General features: G+C 41.8%; 1 protein-coding gene across 2 annotated transcripts; it reads left to right on the top strand.

The window, feature by feature from the left end:
• Positions 1 to 228: 228 nt before the first annotated feature.
• On the top strand, positions 229 to 22,783 carry ZNF558 (zinc finger protein 558). 2 transcript variants are annotated; one of them, XM_070415578.1, is made up of 8 exons: positions 229 to 316; positions 4,472 to 4,548; positions 9,052 to 9,158; positions 9,885 to 9,973; positions 10,452 to 10,578; positions 19,493 to 19,588; positions 20,059 to 20,141; positions 20,599 to 22,783. In XM_070415578.1, the coding sequence occupies exons 3-8, from the start codon at positions 9,137 to 9,139 to the stop codon at positions 21,379 to 21,381; spliced, it is 1,200 nt and encodes a 399-aa protein (XP_070271679.1). In that variant the 5' UTR covers positions 229 to 316; positions 4,472 to 4,548; positions 9,052 to 9,136; the 3' UTR covers positions 21,382 to 22,783. The 2 variants fall into 2 exon arrangements, with proteins under 2 accessions (XP_070271679.1, XP_070271680.1); XM_070415579.1 differs by having other exon boundaries at positions 9,890 to 9,973.
• Positions 22,784 to 24,353: the final 1,570 nt, after the last annotated feature.

Here is a 24,353-nt window from a genome sequence, read left to right on the forward strand (position 1 = left end):
CGTGTCTGGCGTCTCCCAGAGCCTAGCCCCGACCCCAGAAACTAGTCTCTGCTCACACACCGCCCATGGGTCTCTCCCGGCCCCCGCTCGCTGGATCACCATCTCTGCCCCGAGCCCCCAAGATTCTCGCTCTCCGCGGTGGGCAGCCCGTGACCGGAAGCCCGTGTGGAGCCGCCAGCCCGAGACCGGAAGTAGGAGCGCGGGGAGGCGCCGCGGAGGCTGCCGTGGCGGTGGGCTTCGTGGTGTGTGCTCCGTCTTCTCTGGGTGGGACGGCGTCCACGTGGTCCGGTTGGCCGCAGTGCGAGGGGAGGACGCGGTGAGCTGCGGGAGGTCGGGGCGGTGCAGGGAGGGGCGTGGGGTGAGGGCACCCCGTCACGGCCCGGGCACTCGCTGTCCCGCCCGGGACCGTTGTCTGCCGGGAGCTGCTGGTACCTCCCAGCTCTGCGCGCCGCTTCCCTCCTTCGGAGCTCCCCCCCGCCCCAACCTCCTTTCCCCTCGCCCCAACCTCCTTCCCCCTCGCCGGGTGTGATGATGGCCCCCAGGGGACTTTCAGCCTAGTCCGGAGGCTTTGTTTGGGTTATTACAAGGGGGCGGGGCGGGTAGGGTAGGGTACCATTGGCATCTGGAGGGCGGAGGCCGGGGATGCTGCTCCAGGACCTCCATGCACAACCTTCACAACAAAGAGTTATCCAGCCCAAACGTCAGTGGGGCTGAGCTTAGGAAACCCTGCCCGAGGGCCTTACAGCCTCTGGGGCCCTGAATGAACTGTGGAAATTGTTTAAGAGTCAGCTGAGCCATGGATAGGGCCCCCAAGTGACAAGCCATGTTTAAAGTGACTGGAGTCGCCAGAAACTAACTCTCTGCAGGCAAATGAGCTGAGCGAGCCCATTGCACACAGCGTGAACCTGCTTTCCCCGCTTGGGGAGCAGCTGGCTGGCTGGGACTCAGGAAAATCCAGTCACAGTCCACAATTACACGTTCATCAGTAAATTCAGAAAAGAAAAGGGAATGGGATGGCTTTGCCATTCAGTAGCTGTATTATGCTCTGTAAAAGGCCTCAAAGGCAATCTTTGTGCTTTTTTTTTCTCCTCCTCAGACAAGAAAAGCACCTCTAGAGCTCAGGTTTAAGTTGAAACCAGGTTTGAGGCTCACCTTTCCTCACTGATTTAAGAGTCCTGTGTGACCAGGTGAGGGCTGTGTGGAACTTGTGACAGGTTCCACCTGCCTCCACTGGGCAGAGAAACTGCTAATGGGCTTTCTTGAGCTCAGATCGGAAACACACAGAGTCACTAAGAATGAGAGAATCTTTTTTTTTTAATATATTTTTATTGATTTCAGAGAGGAAGGGAGAAGGAGAGAGAGATAGAAACATCAATGATGAGAAAGAATCATTGATCAGCTGCCTCCCACACGCCCCCCCCCCCCCCACTGGGGATTGAGCCTCCAACCCCAGCATGTGCTCCTGACAGGAATCGAACCCCAGACCCTTCAATCCACAGGCCGACGCTTTATCCACTGAGCCAAACCGGTTAGGGCAAGAATGAGAGAATCTTAAGAAAAATTTCTTATGTTTGATGCATTATAATCAAGGGAAAGATAGTAAGGTGTGTGTGGCTATATGTACGTAAATAATTCAATAAATAGTTACATGAAAATAAATACACATTAAATATGTAAATAACAAAATGTGTAAGAGTACAGAAATGTATTTGCTCACATTATATACTAAAAATGTTGGGATTTTATATATAAGTATAAATATGTAATTTTTACATGTATATGAAGTATGACAAGTCATCCAACTAAAGACTAGCAGGAATATTTAGCAACATACCTCAGTCCTGTTGAGTTTGACTTCTAAAGCTCTATAAATCCTCCACAAAGATTTAAAATATGAGGGCATCAGGGAAACAAAAAGATTTTAACTTTTTTATATTAGTAACAGAAATTTAAATTGACCAGCAAACAAATATATTTTGGGCAAGTGGGATTTTTTTCTCAATGAGATTTAAAATCATTTGGTGCAATATTAAGCAACAACTTAGAGATTGAAGGGTAGAGTGCCAGTTTCCAAAGACTGTCCTCCACAACTTGCCTTCTAATAGAAATTAACTTTGTTTCTTGAAACTTTTCTGAAATAACAGTCTGGTGATTCATATTGAAGAGAAGTAAGTAATTTTATATTCATTTGTTGGGCTTTAATAATTGTGTATGTGTGTGTGTATATGCGTATCCATGCCTTTTTTATTAGATTTCCTATATCATTCTTGAGGGGAATATTTGCTTGTCATGCAACAGGTCCTTTTTGAGTGTGCAGTTTAGGGGACCAGCCATCCTCATTTATTTGGCTATGAGGAATTTGCCAGGATATAGGACATTTAGTGTTCAAATCAGGACAGTCATAGGCAAACCAGGATGGTTCATCATCTCCATGAGTAAGGCCCTGGGCCAGATGCAGAGGGACCCTGGAGAACCAAGTAGACCTTTTCTTGCCTCCATGGAATTTACACTCTAAACAATTAATTACATAAGTGATGTGGGAGCTTGGCACAGAGGACTCAACCTGAGGGAACAAGGAAGTCACTTTGAGAAGGCCGGATATTTAGCTTGAGAGCTAAAGTTGGGGCTGGATGTTGCTAGTCATAGAACTAGAATAGAGAGAAGGTGTGGGAGTCCATTTAAGAGAGCACTTTGGGCAGGGAGAACTGCATGAAAACAACCCCAAACGCAGGAGAGCCTGGGGTTCTCCATAAACTGGGAAGACAGGGATGGCTGAAGCCAAGACAACAACATAGGGAAGGAGCGTGAGCCAGGCTGGACAGTTGGCAGGCAGGACCAGATCAGGCATTACTTTGGACTCTGTTCTAAAGCCAGTGAGCAGACGCTGAAGAGGATGTGTGATTAGCACTTGGTTTTTGCATGCCGGTTAAAATGGACTTCAGGATTAAGAATGAGGACTTCAGAGGGAAGATAGAAGGTGATAGGAAGAAGTTTAGGATTAAGATGGTTGTACCCCAGGCCTGGATAATGGCTATGGAGGAGGAAAGAAGTAGGAAAAAAAAGAGACCTTAGAGTTTAGAACTAAGAGAATATTATGATGCTTCCATTCATGCATGCATTTGTCAGGTAGCACAGAGCATTTACTATGCTCCTAGCTCCTGTCCATGCAGACCTGCAGGCATCACCCTCTCCCAGGTGCTGGGGTCCAACCCCAGCAGGTCCAGGGGTTCCCCAAGGTGTGGACGGAGTCGGCGAAGAAGGAATGACATGAAGGCAGTGTTCAGTTCATCAGCAGAGTTGGGTTCTCTAGCCAAGATCTCCAGCCAAGTTCTGTGTCCATGTTCTCTCGCTAGGTTCTGTAGTCAGGTTCTGTTGCAAGGTTCTCTAGCCAGGTTCTCCAGGTTCTCCAGCCAGGTTCAGTCATCAGGTTCTTTAGCCAGGTTCTATCCAGGTTCTTTTGCCATGTTCTGTCTAGGTTCTCCAGTGAAGTTCTGTAGCCAGGTTCTGTCCAGGATCTTTTGCCATGTTCTCTGGCTAGGTTCTGGTTAGGATCTGACGAGGATCTGATGATGATCTGATGAGGAGCTGATGAGGAGCTGATGTTTATTGACTTGTTACATCCGTATTTATACCAGCCGATTTTAATCCTGTCAATTTCTATTACAAAGGTTAGGGCGTTTCTTATCTCCATTCCAGGGAGTAAAGATTATGTAGCTCAAGCATGATTGTTTGTAGTTAAAGTGATTAACTACCCACCTGGCACTTAGTTAAGGAGCTTTATCCCCTCCCTAACTTCAGGGGAAAATCCCTACCTGGGAAAACAACCTTTCTCGGAGAGGTGACCTTGGTTAAAACACATAGTGCTAAAGGGAGCAAACATATTAAGAACAATATGCCATATATGCCAGGTCCCTTGAAACAGCAAGGATGGACCGGCTCCCGGCACCCAGGTCCATGTTTTCACCCCACTTTGCCACTCACAGGTCCGCTCCTCCACATCTGAAAGAAAGTCAGGCCTGGGTATATGTAGGACTCCTCTGTCCACCACGATAGCCGTTAGCCACGTGTCGCCATTTCAATTAAACCAATGAAAAATACAACTAAATACTCATTTTCTCAGTCCCAATGACCACATTTCAAGTGATCAGTAGCCACCTGTGGCTAGTGGCTGCCACACTGGGCAGAGCAGAATTAAAGAACATTTCTATCACTGACAGTTCTGTTAGGCAACACTGGTGTGAAGAGGCCCTTTCTCTGTGACCTTCCCAGCACCAACATTTCCAAGAGGAGGTAGGAGTCTCTGAATCTGTAACCTGAGCAGAGCCCCCTTCTGCCCTCACGTGAACTCCAGCTGCCAAAAGACCTTGGCGGGGGACTTGGGGTCTGAAAGTGTCCCAGGAAACTTGTCAGTTTCCTCTCCTCTTGGGGCTCTGTGAGCTGAGTGGATCCTACCTCTTCTCTTTCTCCTCAGCTCCGTGACTGTGACTCTTCCTAACTACAAATTGGGTCCCTGGTGGGGAGAACGGAGCCATCCTCCACCTGCAGCAGGTAAGGAAAGTCTGCCACAGTTGTGTGGGTCTGCTGGACTCACACCGAGGCTCAGGGAGGGTTTGATGTGAGAGGCTGTATTAGTTTCCTATAGCTGCTGTAAAATTATAAACTTTGTGGGCTTAATGCATTGCAAATTTATTTTCCTGTGGTTCTGGAGGTCAGAAATCCTAAATGAGTTGGCAGGACTGCATTCCTTCTGGAGTCTCTAGGGGAGAATCCATTCCCTTGCCTTGATTAGAGGCTGCCTGCATTCTTTCCTTGGCTTAATGCTTCTTCTTTCATCTTCAGAGCTAGCAGTGTAGCACCTTCCAGTCTCTATCTCTCTCTGACCTCTGTTTTCATCATCACATCTCTTTTGCAGATCCTGACCCTCCTGCTTCTCTTTTATAAGGACCCTTGTGATGACATTGGGCCCACCTGGATAATTCAGGATCCTCTCCCCATCTCAAGATCTTTACCTTGATCACATCTGTAAAATTCTTTGCCTTTTAAGGTAGCACAGTCACAGGTTCTGCGCAGTGGACATCTTTGGAGCAGGAGTGTTAACCTGCCTATCATACAGGCCCAGGAGTCATCGACTCCCTACAACTCCTTTTCACCTGGCCCACACTCACTCTTAGTGTCTTATGTTCCCCTCTCTGTACACACTCACACCCTTTATTGCTTTCATCTTTTAGGTGCTGGGAGGATACACATGGAGACCTCAAGAAGCTAGTTTTATGGAATTACATTTTATTCTGTTACTACATTCTATATATGCTGCTTGGTATTTTGATTTTTTTTTTCACTTAAATTTATTGAAGATAAGAATTTATCAATACATAGAAATTGTCTTTTTCTTTTTTTTGGCTGCATGTTTCTTCATGATGTGGGTATCCCATAGTTTATTGAACTGATTCCCTATTGATGGTCATTTGTGTTGTTTCCAATCCTTTGATATTACGGTATAATAAGGCCACAGTGAATACTCTCGCTGTTCTGTGCTGATCTCAGCCTATTAATAACCAATGTTGAAATAGATCCCTAGAAGTTCCAGACCAGCCCTTGTGGTTCTGATTATGATTGCCCTTCACCAGTAACTATGAGGAAACTGAAAAGATACAGGTTAACGACTTACAAGATCTAGAAAGCACACCTTAGCCCACACAGGAATGTCATAGGTAGAGAGAGTTCATGGGCCTAGGGTTCTGCTTTTATTGGGATGTAGGGTGGGGGCCTAAGGTTCATGGTTTCACTCTTTGTTGGTGAATTTAAAACATAAGAACAAGAATTTGAAGTGCAGGAAGAGAAAACAAACAGGTAGTCCAAATGGTCAGTAATTAAATCAATCAAGATCTCTAAAATAAAGAGCCTCTGTATCGGAGGCAGCTGGCCTCTTTATGTAGTCCTGAGACTGCCAGATGTGTTTTTTAGAGACAGCTGTATTTGAACTGGATGCCTCTTTGAAATGGATGTTGTCTTGGAATCAAAGCTTAAGTCAGGCATTTGCATTACAAAAAAAGAAAAAAATGTCAGGGTTTACACTAAACTCACCCAGGTCTTTTAGTATGTGTGTTACCGTTGCAATAGATCCCTAGAAGTTCCATTGACGGTGAAAGAGTAAATGTTTTTGATTTTGCTTGACATTGACAAATTCCTTCCATAGGAGTTGTACCCCAGCAATGTATGAGAGTGCATTTCCATACAGCCTTGTCAATAAAAGAAGTGGCCCTCCATGTCTTCGTTGATCTGACTGATAAGAACTGGTATCAGTGTAGTTACAGTCTACATCTCTGTGAATAAGATTTCTGGTGGTTCTACCAGTTGGATTGGTAGTGGTAGAAACAAATTATACTGTGTTGAGGAGTGAGTGGGACATGAGGAAATGAGACAGAGAGTGAAAACACTGAGAGGCAGAGATGAGGCAGTAACTGGAAAGAAAACTGTGCTTTTGGATGTATTTCATTCTAAATACTGCATTGGATTTAATGGTGAGAGAGTCTAGTCGAGTGGGAGAGCTTGGAGGAAAGGGTAGACAAGAGGTCATCAATAGTGTACAGCTCCTTGCCGAAACCGGTTTGGCTCAGTGGATAGAGCGTCGGCCTGCGGACTCAAAGGTCCCAGGTTCGATTCCGGTCAAGGGCATGTACCTGGCTTGCGGGCACATCCCCAGTGGGGGGTGTGCAGGAGGCAGCTGATCGATGTTTCTCTCCCATCGATGTTTCTGACTATCTATCTCTCTCCCTTCCTCTCTGTGAAAAATCAATAAAATATATTAAAAAAAAAAAAAATAGTGTACAGCTCCTAAGGGCAGGTGGGTTGGGACACAATAAAGCTGTAGACTCTGGCCTTGTAAAGAAGGGGAGACAGCTCCTGGTTTCTAACAGAAGAGCGGCAGGAAACGACGTTCAGATTGTCATTTTGACATCAGGAAGGTAGAGTCCTCTCATGATGATCACTTTGAGAAGTAGGATGTGGGGCCATCTGCTGAAGGTCAGGGTATATTCCTTACCTGTTGCTGCGAAGCTTAGTCACTTGAAATAATAGTAGTCATTTCCTGTCTCACAGTTTTTGTAGTTCAGGAATTCATCTTAGGTTCAAGGTTCTGGCTCAGGGACTGGGGTGATTTCTTTTTCTTTTTTTCTGAAGAATTCTTTTTTTTAATACTCTTTTTTTTTTTCTTTATTGATTAATGTATTACATATGTGTCCTTATCCCCCCATTGCCCCCCAACCCCCTCTTTCGTGATTTCTTAGCCAGGTATCAGCTGAAACTGCAGTCATCTGAAGGCTTGACGGGTGCTGAAAGATTCGCTTTCAAGGTGGTTCACGCACATGCTGGCATTTGTGCTGGCTGTTGGAGAGAGGCCTCAGTTCCTCTCCAAGTATCTCTCACCACAGGACCACGTGCGTGTCCTTGCAGCATGGCTCCCCCTTGAGCAGTAGTTTTCAACCTTCTGGCCCTTTAAATACAGTTCCTCATGTTGTGACCCAACCATAAAATTATTTTCGTTGCTACTTCATAACTGTAATGTTGCTACTGTTATGAATCGTAATGTAAATATCTGATATGCAGGATGGTCTTAGGCAACCCCTGTGAAAGGGTCGTTCGACCGCCAAAGGGGTCGCAACCCACAGGTTGAGAACCGCTGCCCTAGAGCAAGCAGTGCAAGAGACCAAGGTGGAAACTGCTGTGCCTTTTAGGACGCAGACTTAGAAGTCACCTCCACAGTATTTTATTAGTCACACAGCTCAGCCCTAGTTAAATGCAGGCGTGACTATCAGGAGGCTTGAATCATTAAGGCTGTATAGGAAGCTGATTGCCATAGAGGGAAAAGGTGAGATTTAAAGAGATTAGAAAAGGTTTGATTAGTAAGAAGCTCCATTGACTTATAGGATTGTCCTGCAGGGTTGAGGGCTCTTTTCATGTTGGTGATCATGTTTGTCTAAAGGTGACAATAGTTCAGTTCTCCTGCAGGCTGGTCTGCCCAAGTGCTGCCACAGAGCAGGCAGATGATTGGAATCACGTGGTCAGAGTTCTGCTGGAGCACTGTGAAGGTGGGGGTTAGGGATAAGGAACTTTGTGGAAATGAGGGACATGGTAATCCAGGCTGGGTAAGCATGAAATGAGGAGAGAAGGTGACTGATGGGTAGCACGAAGGTAGGACAGTAGGTGGACTGAGTTCTTTATGTAGCAGAAGACACATGTAGTGAAAGGAAAAAATGAGTGAACAAAGTAAAAGTTGGGGAGGTTGTGTTCAGAGAGAGGGAAATTTCTGAACTATTGTTCTGGATAGTGGAACAGTGTCAGGTGATGAGCAAGCCCAGGGTGGTGCCCATAGAAATGTGTGGCAAAGGTGGAGTGAAGCAAACTCATAACACAGTGAGTCTGAGATCATCTAAGTGAGGTGGGACTGGAGGCTGAAAGAATAATGGGAGTCAGGTGCCCAAGTCTCCAGTGAATAGGGCTTGAAGGTGGGAATGTGATTGTGACAACCACATGGATGAGACTCAGTGAATCTGAGAATTTAAAAGGAGGTGGAGCAGCCCCTGGCTGGTGTGGCTCAGTTGGTTGGAGAGTTGTCCCGTGCACTGGAGGGTCACGGGTTTGATTCCTGGTCAGGGCACATACCCAGGTTTCGGGTTCTATCCCTAGTCAGAACGCATATGGAAGGCAACTGATCAATGTATCTGTCTCACATCCATGTTCCTCTCTCTCTCTCTCTTTTCCTCTCTCTCTGAAATAAAATTTTAAAAAATATATTGCCTCGGGTGAGGATTAAAATAAGTAAATAATAAAATGGGGTGGAGCAGTAATGTACTGGTCTTACTATGCTGGACAGAAGACAAGTTTTGCCATCACACAGCCCTCGGTTTATCAGCTGCTAGACAAAATAAAGGCCCAATAGCAGACATTGCATTTTGAAGGAGAACATGATGGGCAGGCTAAGAAAGATTTGTCCTCAGTAACCTAGAGAAAGAGAGAAGCTATGGATTTTTCGTGTTATCTTATTTATTCCAGAGTGCATTGTGGGAGTAAGAAGAGAAGCTTCCTGGTTTTCCCAGTGCCCTGTTTAGGAAAATTTACTGGCTCATAGGATCGTGTCATGGTTCTATTCCCCACCTCTGGTAAGTTGTGGGGTCCCAGCAGCTCTCAGAGGCCAGGTGTTAAAGACCCCTGTACCACTGAGGAGGTAGGGGAGGGGCTGAGCAGGTGAGGCAGAAGTGGAGCTAAGAGATCGCTGGTACCTAATTAGGTTTTGGGTATTTGGGATTTCAGTAGTTTGTGTGACTGTGGAGATGTCACCTGTGTGGTAAATGTGCAGGAGCTTTTGAATTTTATCTCTAATTCTTTTTTTTTTAATTATTTTCACTGATTTTTAGAGAGAGAGGAAGGAAGAGGGAGAGATAGAAACATCAATGATGAGAGAGAATCATTCATCGGCTGCCTCCTGCACACCCCCCACCGGGAATCAAGCCCGCAACCCGGGCATGTGCCCCCGACCGGAACCGAACCCAGGACCCTCCAGTCCGCAGGCCGACACTCCATCCACTGAGCCAAACCAGCTAGGGCTCTAATTCTTTTTATAAACCTGATTAAATGACAATGATGTCCCTTGGATTTTCAAATTCCTCATCTGTGAAACGTGAATAATCTCTTCCTCAAGTGCAGTGCGACTCTTGAGCTCTGTTTTCTGGCCCTGGTGAGACAGGGTTCTGCTCTGGTTTTTTAATGAAAGGGTGTGTGTGTGTGTGTGTGTTTATTCACAGGTAGAAGGGGAGTTTGTGAGTGTTAGAGTATAGAGGACACCTGGATTCTTGTGACTTACTTATGACTCATTTCTACTTCTCCAGTTCAGTCTCCCCTGTACCCTACACCACCTCAAAAAGGATGCACAGAGGAGGAAGGGGTTGTTAATGGCTTCCTGACAAGCTGGTTACCGGTGAGTCATGTTTCTTTTTCCAAATCATTATTTTTGGCCACAGTTGAACTTATCTTCAATGACCTGGAGCCTCACAGCCAAACCAGATCTTTAGGCATCCAGGATCTCTGAGCATCTAATGGAGGGTGAGGGGCTGCCCAGACAAGGTCGGTGTATGTCAGTATTGACTACATTGCAAAGTTCCCTGCAGGGCCACTCTCTCATGTTCTGCTGATGGTTTTTAAGGGGACACTAAAGAAAGACACGACTGTTTCCTAAACTCAAGCAATTGATGGTGGCCATTAGGGAATCATTCATATGTTTACCAAGTATTTCCGATTTCTGCAATGGTAAGCAAATTAGAGTAGAGCCCAGAACTCTGATATACAAAATACACCTTCTGCTTTGAATTCCCGGTCCCCACGCTTGCCATCTTGGCCCTTTCCCTATATAACGTCAGTGGTCCTTGGCTAAGCCATAATGTTTTCTATGACTTTAGGACATGGTGACCTTCAAGGATGTGGCCGTAGAGTTTACCCAAGAAGAGTGGGCATTGCTGGACCCTTCTCAAAAAATACTGTACAAAGATGTGATGCTGGAGAACTGCAGGAACCTGGCATCGCTTGGTAAGCCTGACACCATTCCTGCATTTATTTCTTAACTCAAGCAACAAGTCTTTCATTTTTTTTTAAATTGAGGCAACATTCATGTAACATAAAATTTACTATCATAACCATTTTAAAGTATACAATTCAATGGCTTTGATGTATTCACAGTGTTGTGCAACCATCAGCTCTAATTGTCTTCACCACTAAAAGAAACTCACTCCCATTAAGTGCCAATACTCATTACATTCCCCACTCCCAACTGCTGGCAGCCACTAATTTGCTTTCTGTCTCTATAAATTTGCCTATTTTAGAACATTTTATATCATCGGATCATAAAATATGTGATCTTTGTGTCTGGCTTCTTTCAGGCTGTATAATGTATAAAGGTTTGGCTGTGTTATAGTATGTATCTCAGTTATTTATGCCTTTGTATGACTGAATAGTATTTCATTTTGTGGGTATACAGTTTTTTGTTTACCCATTCAATGGTTGATAAACATTTGGGTTGTTTCCACATAATGGGCTGTTATAAATAATACTGCTATGCATTTTTGTATACAAGTTTTTATTTAAACCTATGTTTTCATGTCTCTTGGGTATATATCTAGGAATGGAATGCTGGGTCATATATTACTATGTTTAGCTTTACTAAGAAACAGCCAAACTGTTTCTCCAGCATCTGTAGCAATATAGGAGTTCAGATTTCTCCACATCTTCCCCAACATTTGTTTTTGTTTTTTTATTATAGCCATTCATTTATTATAGTATGAAGTGGCATCTTGTTTTGATTTGCATTTTGTCCTGATGACCTTGAACATTTTTCCGTCTCCTTGTTAACTATTTGTATATCTTCTTTGAAGAAATGTTTATTCAAGTCCTTTTAAATTTGGTTATTTATCTTTTTGTTCTTGGGTTGTAAAAGTTCATTACATATCCTGAATACTATACCCTTATTCAGAATATGATTTGCAAATAATTTCTCCCCTTCTGTGGTGTCTTTCCATTTTCTTCTTTTAATTTAATTTTTAAAATTTAAGTATAGTTGGCATGTAATATTATATTGCTTATATTAGTTTCAGGGCACAGTATAATGATTTGATATTTCTATACCTTACAATGTGATCACCCCACTAATTCTAGTAATAATCTGTCACCGTACAAACCTATCACAATATTATTGGCTATATTCTCCTTTTTCATGCATCCTCCCAACCCCCTCCCTTCTGGCAACTATCCCTTTGGTTATGTTTCTGTGAGTCTGTTTTTGTTTTGTTTTGTTTGTTCCTTTGTTTTTGAGATTCCATGTAGAAGTGTAACCATACGGTATTTGCCTTTCTCTGCCTGACTTATTTCATTTAGCATAATATCCTCTAGAGCAGTGGTTCTCAACCTTCTGGCCCTTTAAATACAGTTCCTCATGTTGTGACCCAACCATAAAATTATTTTCGTTGCTACTTCATAACTGTAATGTTGCTACTGTTATGAATCATAATGTAAATATCTGATATGCAGGATGGTGTTAGGCGACTCCTGTGAAAGGGTCGTTCGACCGCCAAAGGGATCGCAACCCACAGGTTGAGAACTGCTGCTCTAGAGTCATCCATGTTGTCAGAAATGGCAAGATTTCATTCTTTTTTATTGCTGCGTAATATTCCATTGTATATATGCACCTCATTTTTGTTATCCATTCATCTGTTGATGGACACCTAGGTTGCTTCCATATCGTGACTATTGTAAATAATGCTGCAGTGGGCACAGGGATACATGTATCTTTTCAAATTAGTGTTTTTGGTTTCTTTGGGTAAATACCCAGAAGTGGAATTGCTGGGTTGTATATCTATTTTTAAATTTTTGAGGATTCTCCATACTATTTTCCATAGGGGCTGCATCAGTTTGCAGTCCTAGCAAGTGCACAAAGGGTCCAGGACTTTTGTTTGTTGGAAGTATTTTTATTACTGCTTTGATCTCATTAGCTGTAATCAGTCTGCTCAGATTTTCTGTTTCTTTTGATTCAGTTTTAGAAGATTAGTATATTAGAGGCCCAGTGCACGAAGTTCGTGCATGGGTAGGGTCTCTAGGCCTGGCTGGCAATCAGGGCTGATCGGGGCCTTCCTTCCCTGACTGCTGGCTGCCGGCCAGGTGCTTCCTTCCCCAGCTTCGGGCTGCCGTCCAGGGCCCTCCTTCCTTCTGCACCATCCGCTGGTAGTCAGTGCATGTCATAGCGAACGATCAAACTCCCAGTCGAACTCCCAAGGGGACACTTTGCATATTAGCCTTTTATATATATAGATGGGATGATGCTTCAACTACCTGAGCCACTTGGCCAGGGCTTTAAGTTAATTTTTACATGGTTTGGAGGAAGTGTCAATTCCACTGTTTTGCAAAAGTTGCCCCAAAACTTTTGAAGAAGAGACTATTCTTTTCCTCATTGCAGTTTTTCACACCCTTGTCAAAAATTATTTGACCATAGTCATATGAGTTTTTGTACACTCAGTTCTATTCCATTGATATATATGTCTGTCCTTGTGCTAGTATCTCCTGTCTTCATGACCATTTCTTTGTAATGTAAACAAAGTTTTGATATCAGGAAGCATGAGTCTTTTTTCTTTTTCAAAACTGTTTTGTCTGTTAAGGATCCCTTGCAATTTCATATAAATTTTAAGATCAGCTTGTCCATTTTTGCGAAAAAAAATAAAAGCTGTTGGAATTTTTATAGTGATTACATTGAATCTGTAGATCGCTGTGATTGGGTTAGTATTGTCATCTTGACAATATTAAGTTTTCCAATTACATATCCTTTTATTATTCATCTGTAATAAGATTCTATTATGGTCAGATAAGATACTTTGTATGATTTCTGTGTTATTGTTTATTCAGACTTGTTTTGTGTCCTAACATATGGTCTCTTCTGAAGAATGTTCCATATACACTTGAGATGAATATGTATTCTGTTGTTGGATGGATTGTTTTATATGTCTACTAGAGGCCCAGTGCATGAAATTCGTGCACTTGGGGTGGGGGTGTCCCTCAGTCCGGCCTGCACCCTCTCGCAGTCCAGGAACCCTCGGGGATGTCCGATGGCTGCGGAGGCGGGAGAGGCTCCCACCACCACTGCTGCACTCGCTACCCATGGGCCTGGCTTCTGGCTGAGTAGCACTCTCCCTGTGGGAGTGCACTGACCACCAGGGGGCAGCTCCTGTGTTGAGCATCTGCCCCTGGTGGTCAGTGAATGTCATAGTGACCAGTCATTCTGCCGTTTGGTCGATTTGCGTATCAGCCTTTTATTATATAGGATTAGGTGAGGTTAGTGTATAGGATTGGCTAAGTCCTCTGTTTCCTTGTTGGTCTTCTAACTAGTTTCTGCCTATTATTCAATGTGATATGTTCAAGTCTGCAACTATTTCTGTAGTCTTTATTTCTCCCTTCAATTCTGTCAATTTTGAATTTATATATTTTTGAACTCTGTTGTTAGGTACATATATGTTTCTGTTATACTTTCTTGATGAAGTTACCTTTTTATTATTAAGTAATATCTTTCTTTGTGTCTTATAGCAATTTTTGTCTTAAAGTCTATTTTGCCTGAAATTAATATAGCTACACAATCTCTCTTTTATCTGCTGTTTTCATGGAATAAATTTTCCCAGCAGTTGACTTTCAACCAATTAATGTCTTTAGATGTAAAGTGAGTGTCCTATAGATAGCATATAATTGGATGATTGTTTTGTCCACTCTGCCAAAATCTGCCTTTTAGTTGGACACAGATTAATCCATTTACATGGAGGATAATCCTATATAATAAAAGTGTAATATTCTAAGTGTCCGACCAGTTGCTATGATACACACTGACCACACGGGGGAAGACGTTCTGACCAGTAGGTTAGCTTGCTGCTGAGATCCGGCTGATGGGCACTGGGCAAGAGGGCCCCCAATTGCCAGCCAGGTCAAGGGACCCCACCTGTGCACAAATTTGTGCACTGGGCCTGTAGTTACTGATGAAGAAGAACCTGTTTATGCCATTTTGTTATTTGTGTTCTATTTGTTCCTCAATTCCTTCATTATTATTTACTTTTTTGTGTTCTATATTTTCTAGTGGGTCATTTTAATTCCCTGCTCATTTTTTGTTCAGTTTAGTTTTATTTTTTTATTGAATTTATTGGGGTGACATTGGTATTTTTTTTTAGTTATTTTTTAGTGGCTGTCCTGGGGATTATAATTAACATTTTAATTTATAATTATTTTGATTTAATACCAACTTTGTTCAATAGCATACCAAAGTTTTGTTTCTATATAGCTATACCGTGCACACCCCCTCCCTCACTTTATAATGCTTTATCACCCCTTATATCTTATACATCGTGTGGCTATTAACATAGATTTACAATTATTGGTTTAAGCATTTCTCTCTCTCTTTTTTTTTTTATCCTGACCCAAGGATATTTTTCCATTGATTTTTAGAGTGAGTGGAAGGGGAAGAGACAGAAAGAGAGAGAAACATCGATGTGAGAGAGACACATCAATTGGTTACCTCTTGCATGCTCCCCAACCAGGGCCTGGGCCAGAGAGGTACATGCCCTTGACTGGAATCGAACCCAAGACCCTTCAGTCCACAGGCCAACGCTCTATCCACTGAGCCAAACTGGTTAGGGCATCATTTCTCTTTTAAGTCATATAGGAAAAAAGAGTTACAGAACAGAAATGAAGGCGTCATAAACCCCCCTCCCCCCAAAAAAACAATTGTCATTGACAATTATATTTACCTATGTATTTTCCTTATCAGTGTTGTTTATTTCTTTTTGTGGATTTTAGTTAATATTCATTGTCCTTTTATTTCAGTCTGAAAGAGTCCCATTAGCATTTCTTGTAAAGTAGATACATTACTGCTGGGAGTGATCTCTGTCTCTTTCAGTTTAACCTTTCTGGGGTTTTTCAATCTTGGTAGTGTATATTTATGTTTTTTCATCAAGTTTGATTAAGTCTTTAGCCATTATCTCCTCAAATATTCTTTTCTACTTCATTCTCTTCTCTACTTAAGGAACCTCCATTATGTGTATGTTGATATGTTTGATGGTATCCCACAGGTCATTTAGGCTCTGTTCATATTTTTTTTCTATTTTTCAGAGTAGGTGATATACTGTAAATTTTCCTATTTCGTGGTCATTCATTCTTTAGTCTGCCTACTCAAACCCGCTGTTGAACTCCTCTTCTGAATGTTTTGTTTGTGTTATTGTACTTTTCAACTGCAAAATATCTATGTAGTTTTTTACAATAATTTCTGTCTTTAACATGTTTTCTACTTGATCAGTATTTGTTCTTATTGTTTCCTTTAGTTCTTTGTACATGGTTTCATTTAGGTCTTTAAGCATATTTAAAATAGGTGTTTTAAATTCTTTATCTAGCCCTGGCTGGTATGGCTCAGTAGCTTGAGCATCATCCTGTGCACCAAAAGGTCTGGTTTGATTCCAGTCAGGGCACATACCCAGGTTGTGGGAGGCAACCAAGCAATGTTTCTCTCACACATTGATGCTTCTCTCTCCTGCCTGCCCTCTCTTCCTCCCTCTCCTTTCCTCGCTCTCTAAAATCAATAAAGTATATTTTTAAAAATTCTCTATCTACTAAGCTTAATGTTTAGGTTTCCTCAGGGACCGTTTCTATAGTTTTTCCTATAATGGGCCATAAATTTCTTTCTTTGTCTGCCTCGTAATTTTACTGGCTGAAAATTGGACATTTGAGATACTATCATATGGCAATTCTAGAATCAGCTTTTTCTCATCCCCAGGGTTTGTTTTTGCTGTATGTTTAGTGATGTTTCTGAACTAATTTGGTAATGTCTGTATTGGTTGTGTGTGGCTACTGAAGACTCCGCTATGTTGAAAACTCCTTGTATACCTGGAACATAAACAAACAATCGTCTCCTAGTCTCTGCAGATGGGCTCTGAGTATATAATGGGTTTACACTCGCCATAGCCTTCACAGCCTGCTTATGAATAAAATCTAAAAGTCAGCCAAAGCTGAGGACTTAGTGCTTTTTTGGGTCTTTTTTGAGTATGTGCCCACCCCGAGTATGCACGGGGCTACCAGATTAAAAGTGTCAATGTCAAAAATGGCCAAAACTTGTAAAGAATTTTTGTAAGAGTTCATTTGAGCAAAACTAATGACAATTACCAGGAATCAAAATCTCAAATGCTCTGGAGAATAGCAGTTTTTCAGTTTCTTTTATGCATTTGAAATTAAGGAGGGAACACAAGGAAGAGTACAGGAAAATGGAAGCAAGCAAGGTGTAGATCAAATTACAGGATGGTTAAGATTATGCGCTTTCTTTAGGGTGGTCATGCCTTCGGGGAGTAAGCTGTGTTAATTTAGATCAGTAGTTCTCAACCTGTAGGTCGAGACCCCTTTGGGGGTCGAACGACCCTTCCACAGGGGTCACCTAAATACATCCTGCATATCAGATATGTACATTATGATTCATAACAGTAGCAAAATTACAGTTATGAAGTAGCAACAAAAATAATTTTATGGCCGGAACCGGTTTGGCTCGGTGGATAGAGCGTCGGCCTGCGGACTGAAAGGTCCCAGGTTCGATTCCGGTCAAGGGCATGTACCTGGGTTGCGGACACATCCCCAGTAGGGGATGTGCAGGAGGCAGCTGGTCGATGTTTCTAACTCTCTATCTCTCTCCCTCCTCTCTGTAAAAAATCAATAAAATATATTTTAAAAAAAATAATAATAATTTTATGGTTGGGGGTTACCACAACATGAGGAACTGTATTAAAGGGTCGTGGCATTAGGAAGGTTGAGAACCACTGATTTAGATGCTCAAGACCAACGGGCAGGGCTTGCATAAAAACCTCTCACTAAAGAAGTTATGTTAAAAAAAAAAAGAAGTTATGTTGTGCCCTGGCTAGTGTTGCTTAGTTGGTTGGGCATTGTCCCGTGTACCAGGGGGTTCTCAGTTCTATTCCTGGTCAAAGGCATCTACGCTCAGGTTGTGGGCTTGATCCCGGTAGGGGTCATCATGCAGGAGGCAGCCAATTGATGTTGCACTCTCAACATCGACATTTCTCTCCTCCCTTCCTCTCGCTAAAAATCAATAAACTATTCTAAAAAACAAAGTTGTGTTGTATGACTACCCACCATGACCTGTCCAATTAGGAATTTATGATCTATTTTTTAAAATATAGAAACATCAATGATAAGAGAATTGTTGATAGGCTGCCTCCTGCATGCCCCCTATGGGGGATTGAGCCCGCAACCGGGCATGTGCCCGCCCTTGACCAGAATCGAACCCAGGACCCTTCAGTCCTCAGGCTGACGCTCTATCCACTGAGCCAAACCAGCTAGGGCAGGAATTTATTATTTATTACAGCACCCTTTTTTCAACTACAAAAGGAATATGAAAGAGCCTTTCAAAAATTCCCCAAAATATATTGCTCCACACTTTTCCTCCCAAGTTTTCGGTCAGTCTTTTGTTTTTTTCTACAGTTTTCCCTCGCTTCAGGTGGTGGTGGCTGATATATTTGCCTTTAAATGTGTTTAGCATAGCTCAGCCCTTGGAGAGTTTGGGATTAGATAAATGAAGGCAAGCCCTTTGAGCCAAACCTTCAAAAAGGTCTAAACAAACAATTACAGTTCCTTGAGATAATGGTCCATTCTGCTCCCTCCTATATTAGGAATGTGGGCTGTTGTCTTCAAGGTCACAGCCAAAGCATGAAATAGAGAATTAATCAAGGATCGGTTAAAATGTCAGCTGTATTTTTCCCTTGATTAAGCATTTTCCGCCGAAACCGGTTTGGCTCAGTGGCTAGAGCGTTGGCCTGCCGACTGAGAGGTCCCAGGTTCGATTTCGGTCAAGGGCACATTCCCAGTAGGAGATGTGCAGGAGGCAGCTGATCGATGTTTCTCTCTCATCAATGTTTCTAACTCTCTATCTCTCTCCCTTCCTCTCTGTAAAAAAATCAATATATTTTTTTTTAAAAAGCATTTTCCCAGTTGCTATAATCTTTTCATAAGTCTGCAGAATTCTAATAAAGTTAACTCTTAAAAGTTTTTGCCCATTTATTCATTGCTTTTGTATAGGGATGGGCTTTTGGAGTTTAGTAGTTCTTGTTTTCAATGTCATGACTTCTCACTAGAATTTCTTACACACTTCTGTGTTCCTGGGTCTGTGCTAGGTTTAGGAGTACAGTGATGAATGAAACAAACATGTTCTCCACCCTCACAGAGCTTTGTGACTGATGCGTACCCTATGAACTGAATATATGTTTCTTACCCTGACTTTATATTTCCATGGTTAAAAGCTTTAGAGCTTCTGATGTAATTTAGACTTTGACATGGGCTTTGGGACTATAGTTGACCCTTGAATAACAGGTTTGAACTGTATGGGTCCATTTATACATAGGTATACATGGATTTTTTTCAATAATTATACAGTTGATCCATCATACCCCAGGCTTCACATTTGAAGATTAAGCCAACCACCAATCAAAAACAGTATTTTTGATCCATGGGTTGGGAATCTGAGACTGTAGAAAGCCAACTGTATGCCTTGTTCTGTGCCATTTTATAAAGAGGACTTGAGCATCTGTGGATTTTGGTATCCACAGGAGGTCCAATCTCCCACAGATACCAAGGGACAACTAAAGTTTTGGGGGAATCGAATTAAATGCAGAGTTTTGACTGTGCAGGTAGTCAGTACCCCTAATTCCCTCATTCAAGGGTCAACCCCTAGATATTTATGCCCTGTCACCTAGATATTGAATAAGGATACTTGTATTTTTGTTCCTTGGGAGTTATAGTATTCATTAGAATTTAGGTACAATTATTCCACTACTCTAAAAGCCTCACTTGGCCTCTAGAATTGTTGGCTTCAGTTTCATGGAGTTGCTTGTCACCTGCACAGTCCCCCTTCAACATGTCTTTTCTCCATGATTAGGGTATCATGTTGATAAACTCAGCCTGATCTCTCAGTTGGAGCAAGAAGACAAGGTGATGACAGAGGAAAGAGGAATTCTCCCAGGCATTTGTTCAGGTGAGCACCAAGGGGATGTGACCCTTTGTGAGGAATAGCTGTGGCCAGTGATTTGGGACATGGAAGTATTACATTAAGAAATATCAGAGAACTTTGTAAAATGTCCCTTTTTTTCTGATGGAGATGGCCAAGAACATTTGGTATGAGCATTTTTTCCCTTTTAACTTGCTGTTCAGCATCTTATACTTTACTTTGGACTCAGAGGCTTTTGTCTCCCCTTGTTTTTGTTTTAAGTCTTTTTTAACTTTTTGTCCAATTTGTTTCTACTTTACATCCCTGATAATTCCTTCTTTTATAAATCTGACAAATCTTAATCCTTCTAGAATCCTTTAAAACCTACAATTTGCATACTCGTCCCTTTCACTGCAAATCTCCTAAAAAACCCTAATCTCTCAGTCTGCCTTTACTCATGTGCATACTTTACTATTTCTTTTCTCTACCAACTTAAATTCCTTTTCAATTTGTTTCAGATGTGGAGACTATACTTAAAGCCAAATGGTTAACACCTAAGAAGCATGTTTTTAGGAAAAAACGTTCTAATGGTGTAAAAGCGGTAAGACTAACATGGTGATTCTTGTTTTTTCACAGTAGAAGAATTCTCTAAGTTAGAAAAGCCACAAGATAAAAAGGAGTATCATTTACACAAGATAAAATGGTGTCTCTGAAGAGATAATGTGGAAAAATTGTGAATTTGGAGAAAATTATAAGTTAGCTTCAAACTAGTTTTTTCACTGAGAGTTTCCAGAAGTAAATTATTTCCTTAAATGTGACTAAGATATTGTCTGTTGAATTATAAAGTGGTCTTAAATTTATCAAAAAATGCTCTTGTATCGTAAGGACTTGTATCTTTTTTAACTTCTAAGAGCTCAAACTGGGCAGATGTCTTATACAAGCACTGAAAATAGTGAAAACATCAATTATATTAATTAGCATAATTCCTGGGAGAATTTGTATGACAACACTGAATATTAAAAATATTATGAATTATAGTTATTTATCTCTATCAACAGGAAAGAAATCATGTTGGAATGAAACTTAATGAATGTAATCAGTGTTTTAAAGTCTTCAGCACAAAATCTAACCTTACTCAGCACAAGAGAATTCATACTGGAGAAAAACCCTATGACTGTAATCAATGTGGAAAATCTTTCAGCAGTAGATCTTACCTTACTATTCATAAGAGAATACATAATGGGGAGAAACCTTATGAATGCAATGACTGTGGGAAAGCCTTCAACGATCCCTCATCCCTTAGACTGCATGTAAGAATTCACACTGGAGAAAAACCTTATGAATGTAACCAGTGTTTTCATGTTTTCCGTACTAGTTGTAACCTCAAAAGCCACAAGAGAATTCATACGAGAGAGAATCATCATGAATGTAATCTGTGTGGAAAGGCCTTCAGCACGAGGTCCTCTCTTACTGGGCACAATAGTATCCATACAGGGGAGAAGCCTTATGAGTGCCATGATTGTGGGAAAACCTTCAGAAAGAGCTCCTATCTGACACAGCATATGAGAACTCATACTGGAGAAAAACCCTATATGTGTAATCAGTGTGGCAAATCCTTCAGCAGTAGCTTTTCTCTTACTGTGCACAAAAGAATTCATACTGGAGAGAAACCCTATGAATGCAGTAACTGTGGGAAAGCTTTTAATAATCTCTCAGCTGTTAAGAAACATGTGAGAACTCACACTGGGGAAAAACCCTATGAATGTAACCATTGTGGAAAGTCTTTCACCACTAATTCTTACCTTTCTGTGCATAAGAAAATACATAATAGGTGGATTTGAATACAATAACTGGGAAAGCATTCACTGATTTTTTAATCCCTCAGACAACTTGTGGTAATTCCTGCCAGGTGTTAGTTACCTGTTGCTGCCTAGCCAATTTCCCTCCAGAACAGTGGCTTCAAGCAACAAACACTTATTATCTCACAATTTCTGAAAGTCAGAAGTTCATAGACGGCTTAATTTTATAGTTCTGGCTCAGTGTCTCTCATGAGGGTGTAGTCAAGATTGTCATCAGACGCTACAATCATCTTTATTTTTACTGAAGAGTCTTTTCTAAAATGGCTGACTCACATGCCTGGAAAGTTAGTGTTGGATGTTGCCAGGGAACCTTCATTTCCTCACCATGTGGGATTTTCTGTGGGCCTGAGCATTTTTGTGTAGCATCAGGTTCCCTCCAGAGCATTTAATCTGAGGGAGAGCTAATGCCGAAGCCATGTTGTCTTTTATAATCTAGCCTTGGAAGGGCATGTTATCACTTCCGTATTGTATTGGACACACAGACCAATCCTGACACAATGTGGAAGAAGACTACACAAGGAGTGTATACCAGGAGAGAGGTCCTTGGGAAACATCTGAGAAGGTTGTCATGAAATCAGTGAAGAAAGGCCTTCAGCTTTCCATTGATTTGATATTGAGCAACTCTCGGGTCAGTTCACTCTGGAGAAAAACCTTATGAGTGCAATCTTTGTGGAAAGCTTTCAGCTCAAACTCACCTTAATGTGCCCAGTACACGTGATAAATCAGTACAGAGAAATACTCATATAAGGAATGTGAAAACCCCACTGCACAAACATTCACATTACTGAGCAAACGATGGTGAGGTACTCTGAATGCAACAGGAAAGCCTTAATGTTCTCTCAGTTTTTTGTTTTGTTTTTGTTTTTTCTCTCAGTTTTTGAGAGATGTGAGATTACATTTAACAGGACTTTCTGGGGAGAAAGTCCTGTTAAATGTAATCAGTACTGGAAAGTCTTCCATTTTTCCCATTCTTAGGAAACTGAGAACTCACTGCACAGAATATAAAGATTGAGGGAATGCCTTTAATGATAGCTTTTATATTAGGAAAAATATTAAATACTCCTTGGATGCAAAACCTGTCAGTGTATTAATTTTGGAAGATCTTTCCATGGTTCCTCTTTGTTGACTTGTGAGGATTCACAGTAGAGGGAGACCCTAGGAATGTAATCGGTACGAGGATGGCTCAGCCTCACCTCTTCACGGAGTAGCCACAAAATAATTTAAACGGAATGGAAAATGTAAACCTTAAGAGTGTGGTATATTACCTTTAACAGTGTCTAATCCTTAGGTTGGTCCATTATTTATTTATTTTCAGTTGTTATGTTTTAGTATAAACATTTATGTCAATAGCTATACCCTAAAATAAACCTGAAGTTTTATTCCATAGTTTGGTATATAATATTTACTCTTTGAAGATATCAATACATGACAAAGGTATTTCTGAATATCTCCTGAGTGATTTCATTTATCATAATGAAACATATGTGCTATATACTTTTCTTCTCACTTAATGGCATTTTTGTCAAGTGGACTTTATGATGTTGATTCTTTTTTATATTTATATCCTAATATAGCAGTTACTTTTAGCTTCTTCTCCAATGCCCATTCTCCCCTACTTACTCACTTAAAGAAACATTTTGTTTAAGTTGTCAGGCAGTATTGAAAATACTCAGTATATAAAGCTTTCCTGAAGCCCAAGGATGTGTTGACCTCCTCTTCTGGCCATAAGTAGGTAGAAGTCACTGGGTGGAACATCATCTGGCTTGTTTGCCTCACTATATTCTATTCACCTTTATTTTTCCTTGAAAGTGGGCTCAAAGCCTAGAATTGGAAAAGCTATATTTTGATTATGATGATTTAAAAAATCACAATGATATGGGCTCCCCAGAAACTTCTGATTGACTGTATCAACTCTAGATTGCTTGTTCTTAGGCTTCTCCTTAAATTATTAAAAGTAACCTCTGAGTGATTAGAGCCCAAGTGATTTTGGGGATTTAGTTTTGAGGAGGTGTGTTAATATCCAGCTGAATGCAATATTTTACTGGTAAACCAATATATTAGTCAAATTTTATAAATGTTTCATATTTGTTTAAAAACATTGTACATTCTGTAATTTTTAAAGATAGAGTATACTAGGGGCCCAGTGCGCGAATTCATACACCTTTAAAAGAACTGTGGACCGCGAGGCTGCAGTAAGCACAGAGGCGGGTCTCGGCCCACCCTCCGCACCCCCCGGTCACCTGTCTGCCTGCAGCCCCACTCCCGCTGCTGCCACTCCCCCCGGCTGAAGGCACGATTGTGGCCAGCACCAGTAGCGGGTGCAAGTGGGGCCAACGCTGTAAACGGGTGTGAGCTGCAGTTGCTGCCCCGATTGCCCCTCAGGAGCAGAGGGAGTTGGAGAAGCGATCAGTGCTGGCAGCTGCTTGCTCCCACTGATGGTGCCAAGCAATTGGGACCAGCACTGGGCACTGGCAGTGGATGCGAACAACAGCTCCAGCACCCGCAGCGGGTACAAGCGGGGCCATCGCTGGCAGTGGGTGCAAGCGCCAGGCGGAACCACAGCACACGGGAGCAAAGAATTTTCAGTAACCACCAGAGGCTCGCCCCGATGGCAGTGACCGGTGTCCCACCTTGGTCTGGCACCCCTGCTCTCCTGCTCCACCATCCCACCGCAGCCGACGCCCGCCATGTTCTGTGCACTCCCCATGGTGGTCAGCGCACATCATATCAACTGGTTGTTCGGTTCCACCATTCAGTCTATTTGCATATTAGCCTTTTATTACATAGGATGCCCATTAACTCAAGCTAATTTTTTTATATAAATTAGTATGCACATTCAAAGTTTTTTCCTCAAACTTATTTACATTTAGTAATAGATGTGTATTCAAGTCTTCCATTTTGGTTATAAATTAACATTCATTTTTGTAATTTTTATTTACATATGTTGATGCAAT

The sequence above is a fragment of the Myotis yumanensis genome, unplaced genomic scaffold (genome assembly GCF_028538775.1).
Source record: "Myotis yumanensis isolate MYYU_CA2020_CCGP unplaced genomic scaffold, mMyoYum1.0.hap1 SCAF_5, whole genome shotgun sequence".
NCBI lineage: Eukaryota > Metazoa > Chordata > Mammalia > Chiroptera > Vespertilionidae > Myotis > Myotis yumanensis.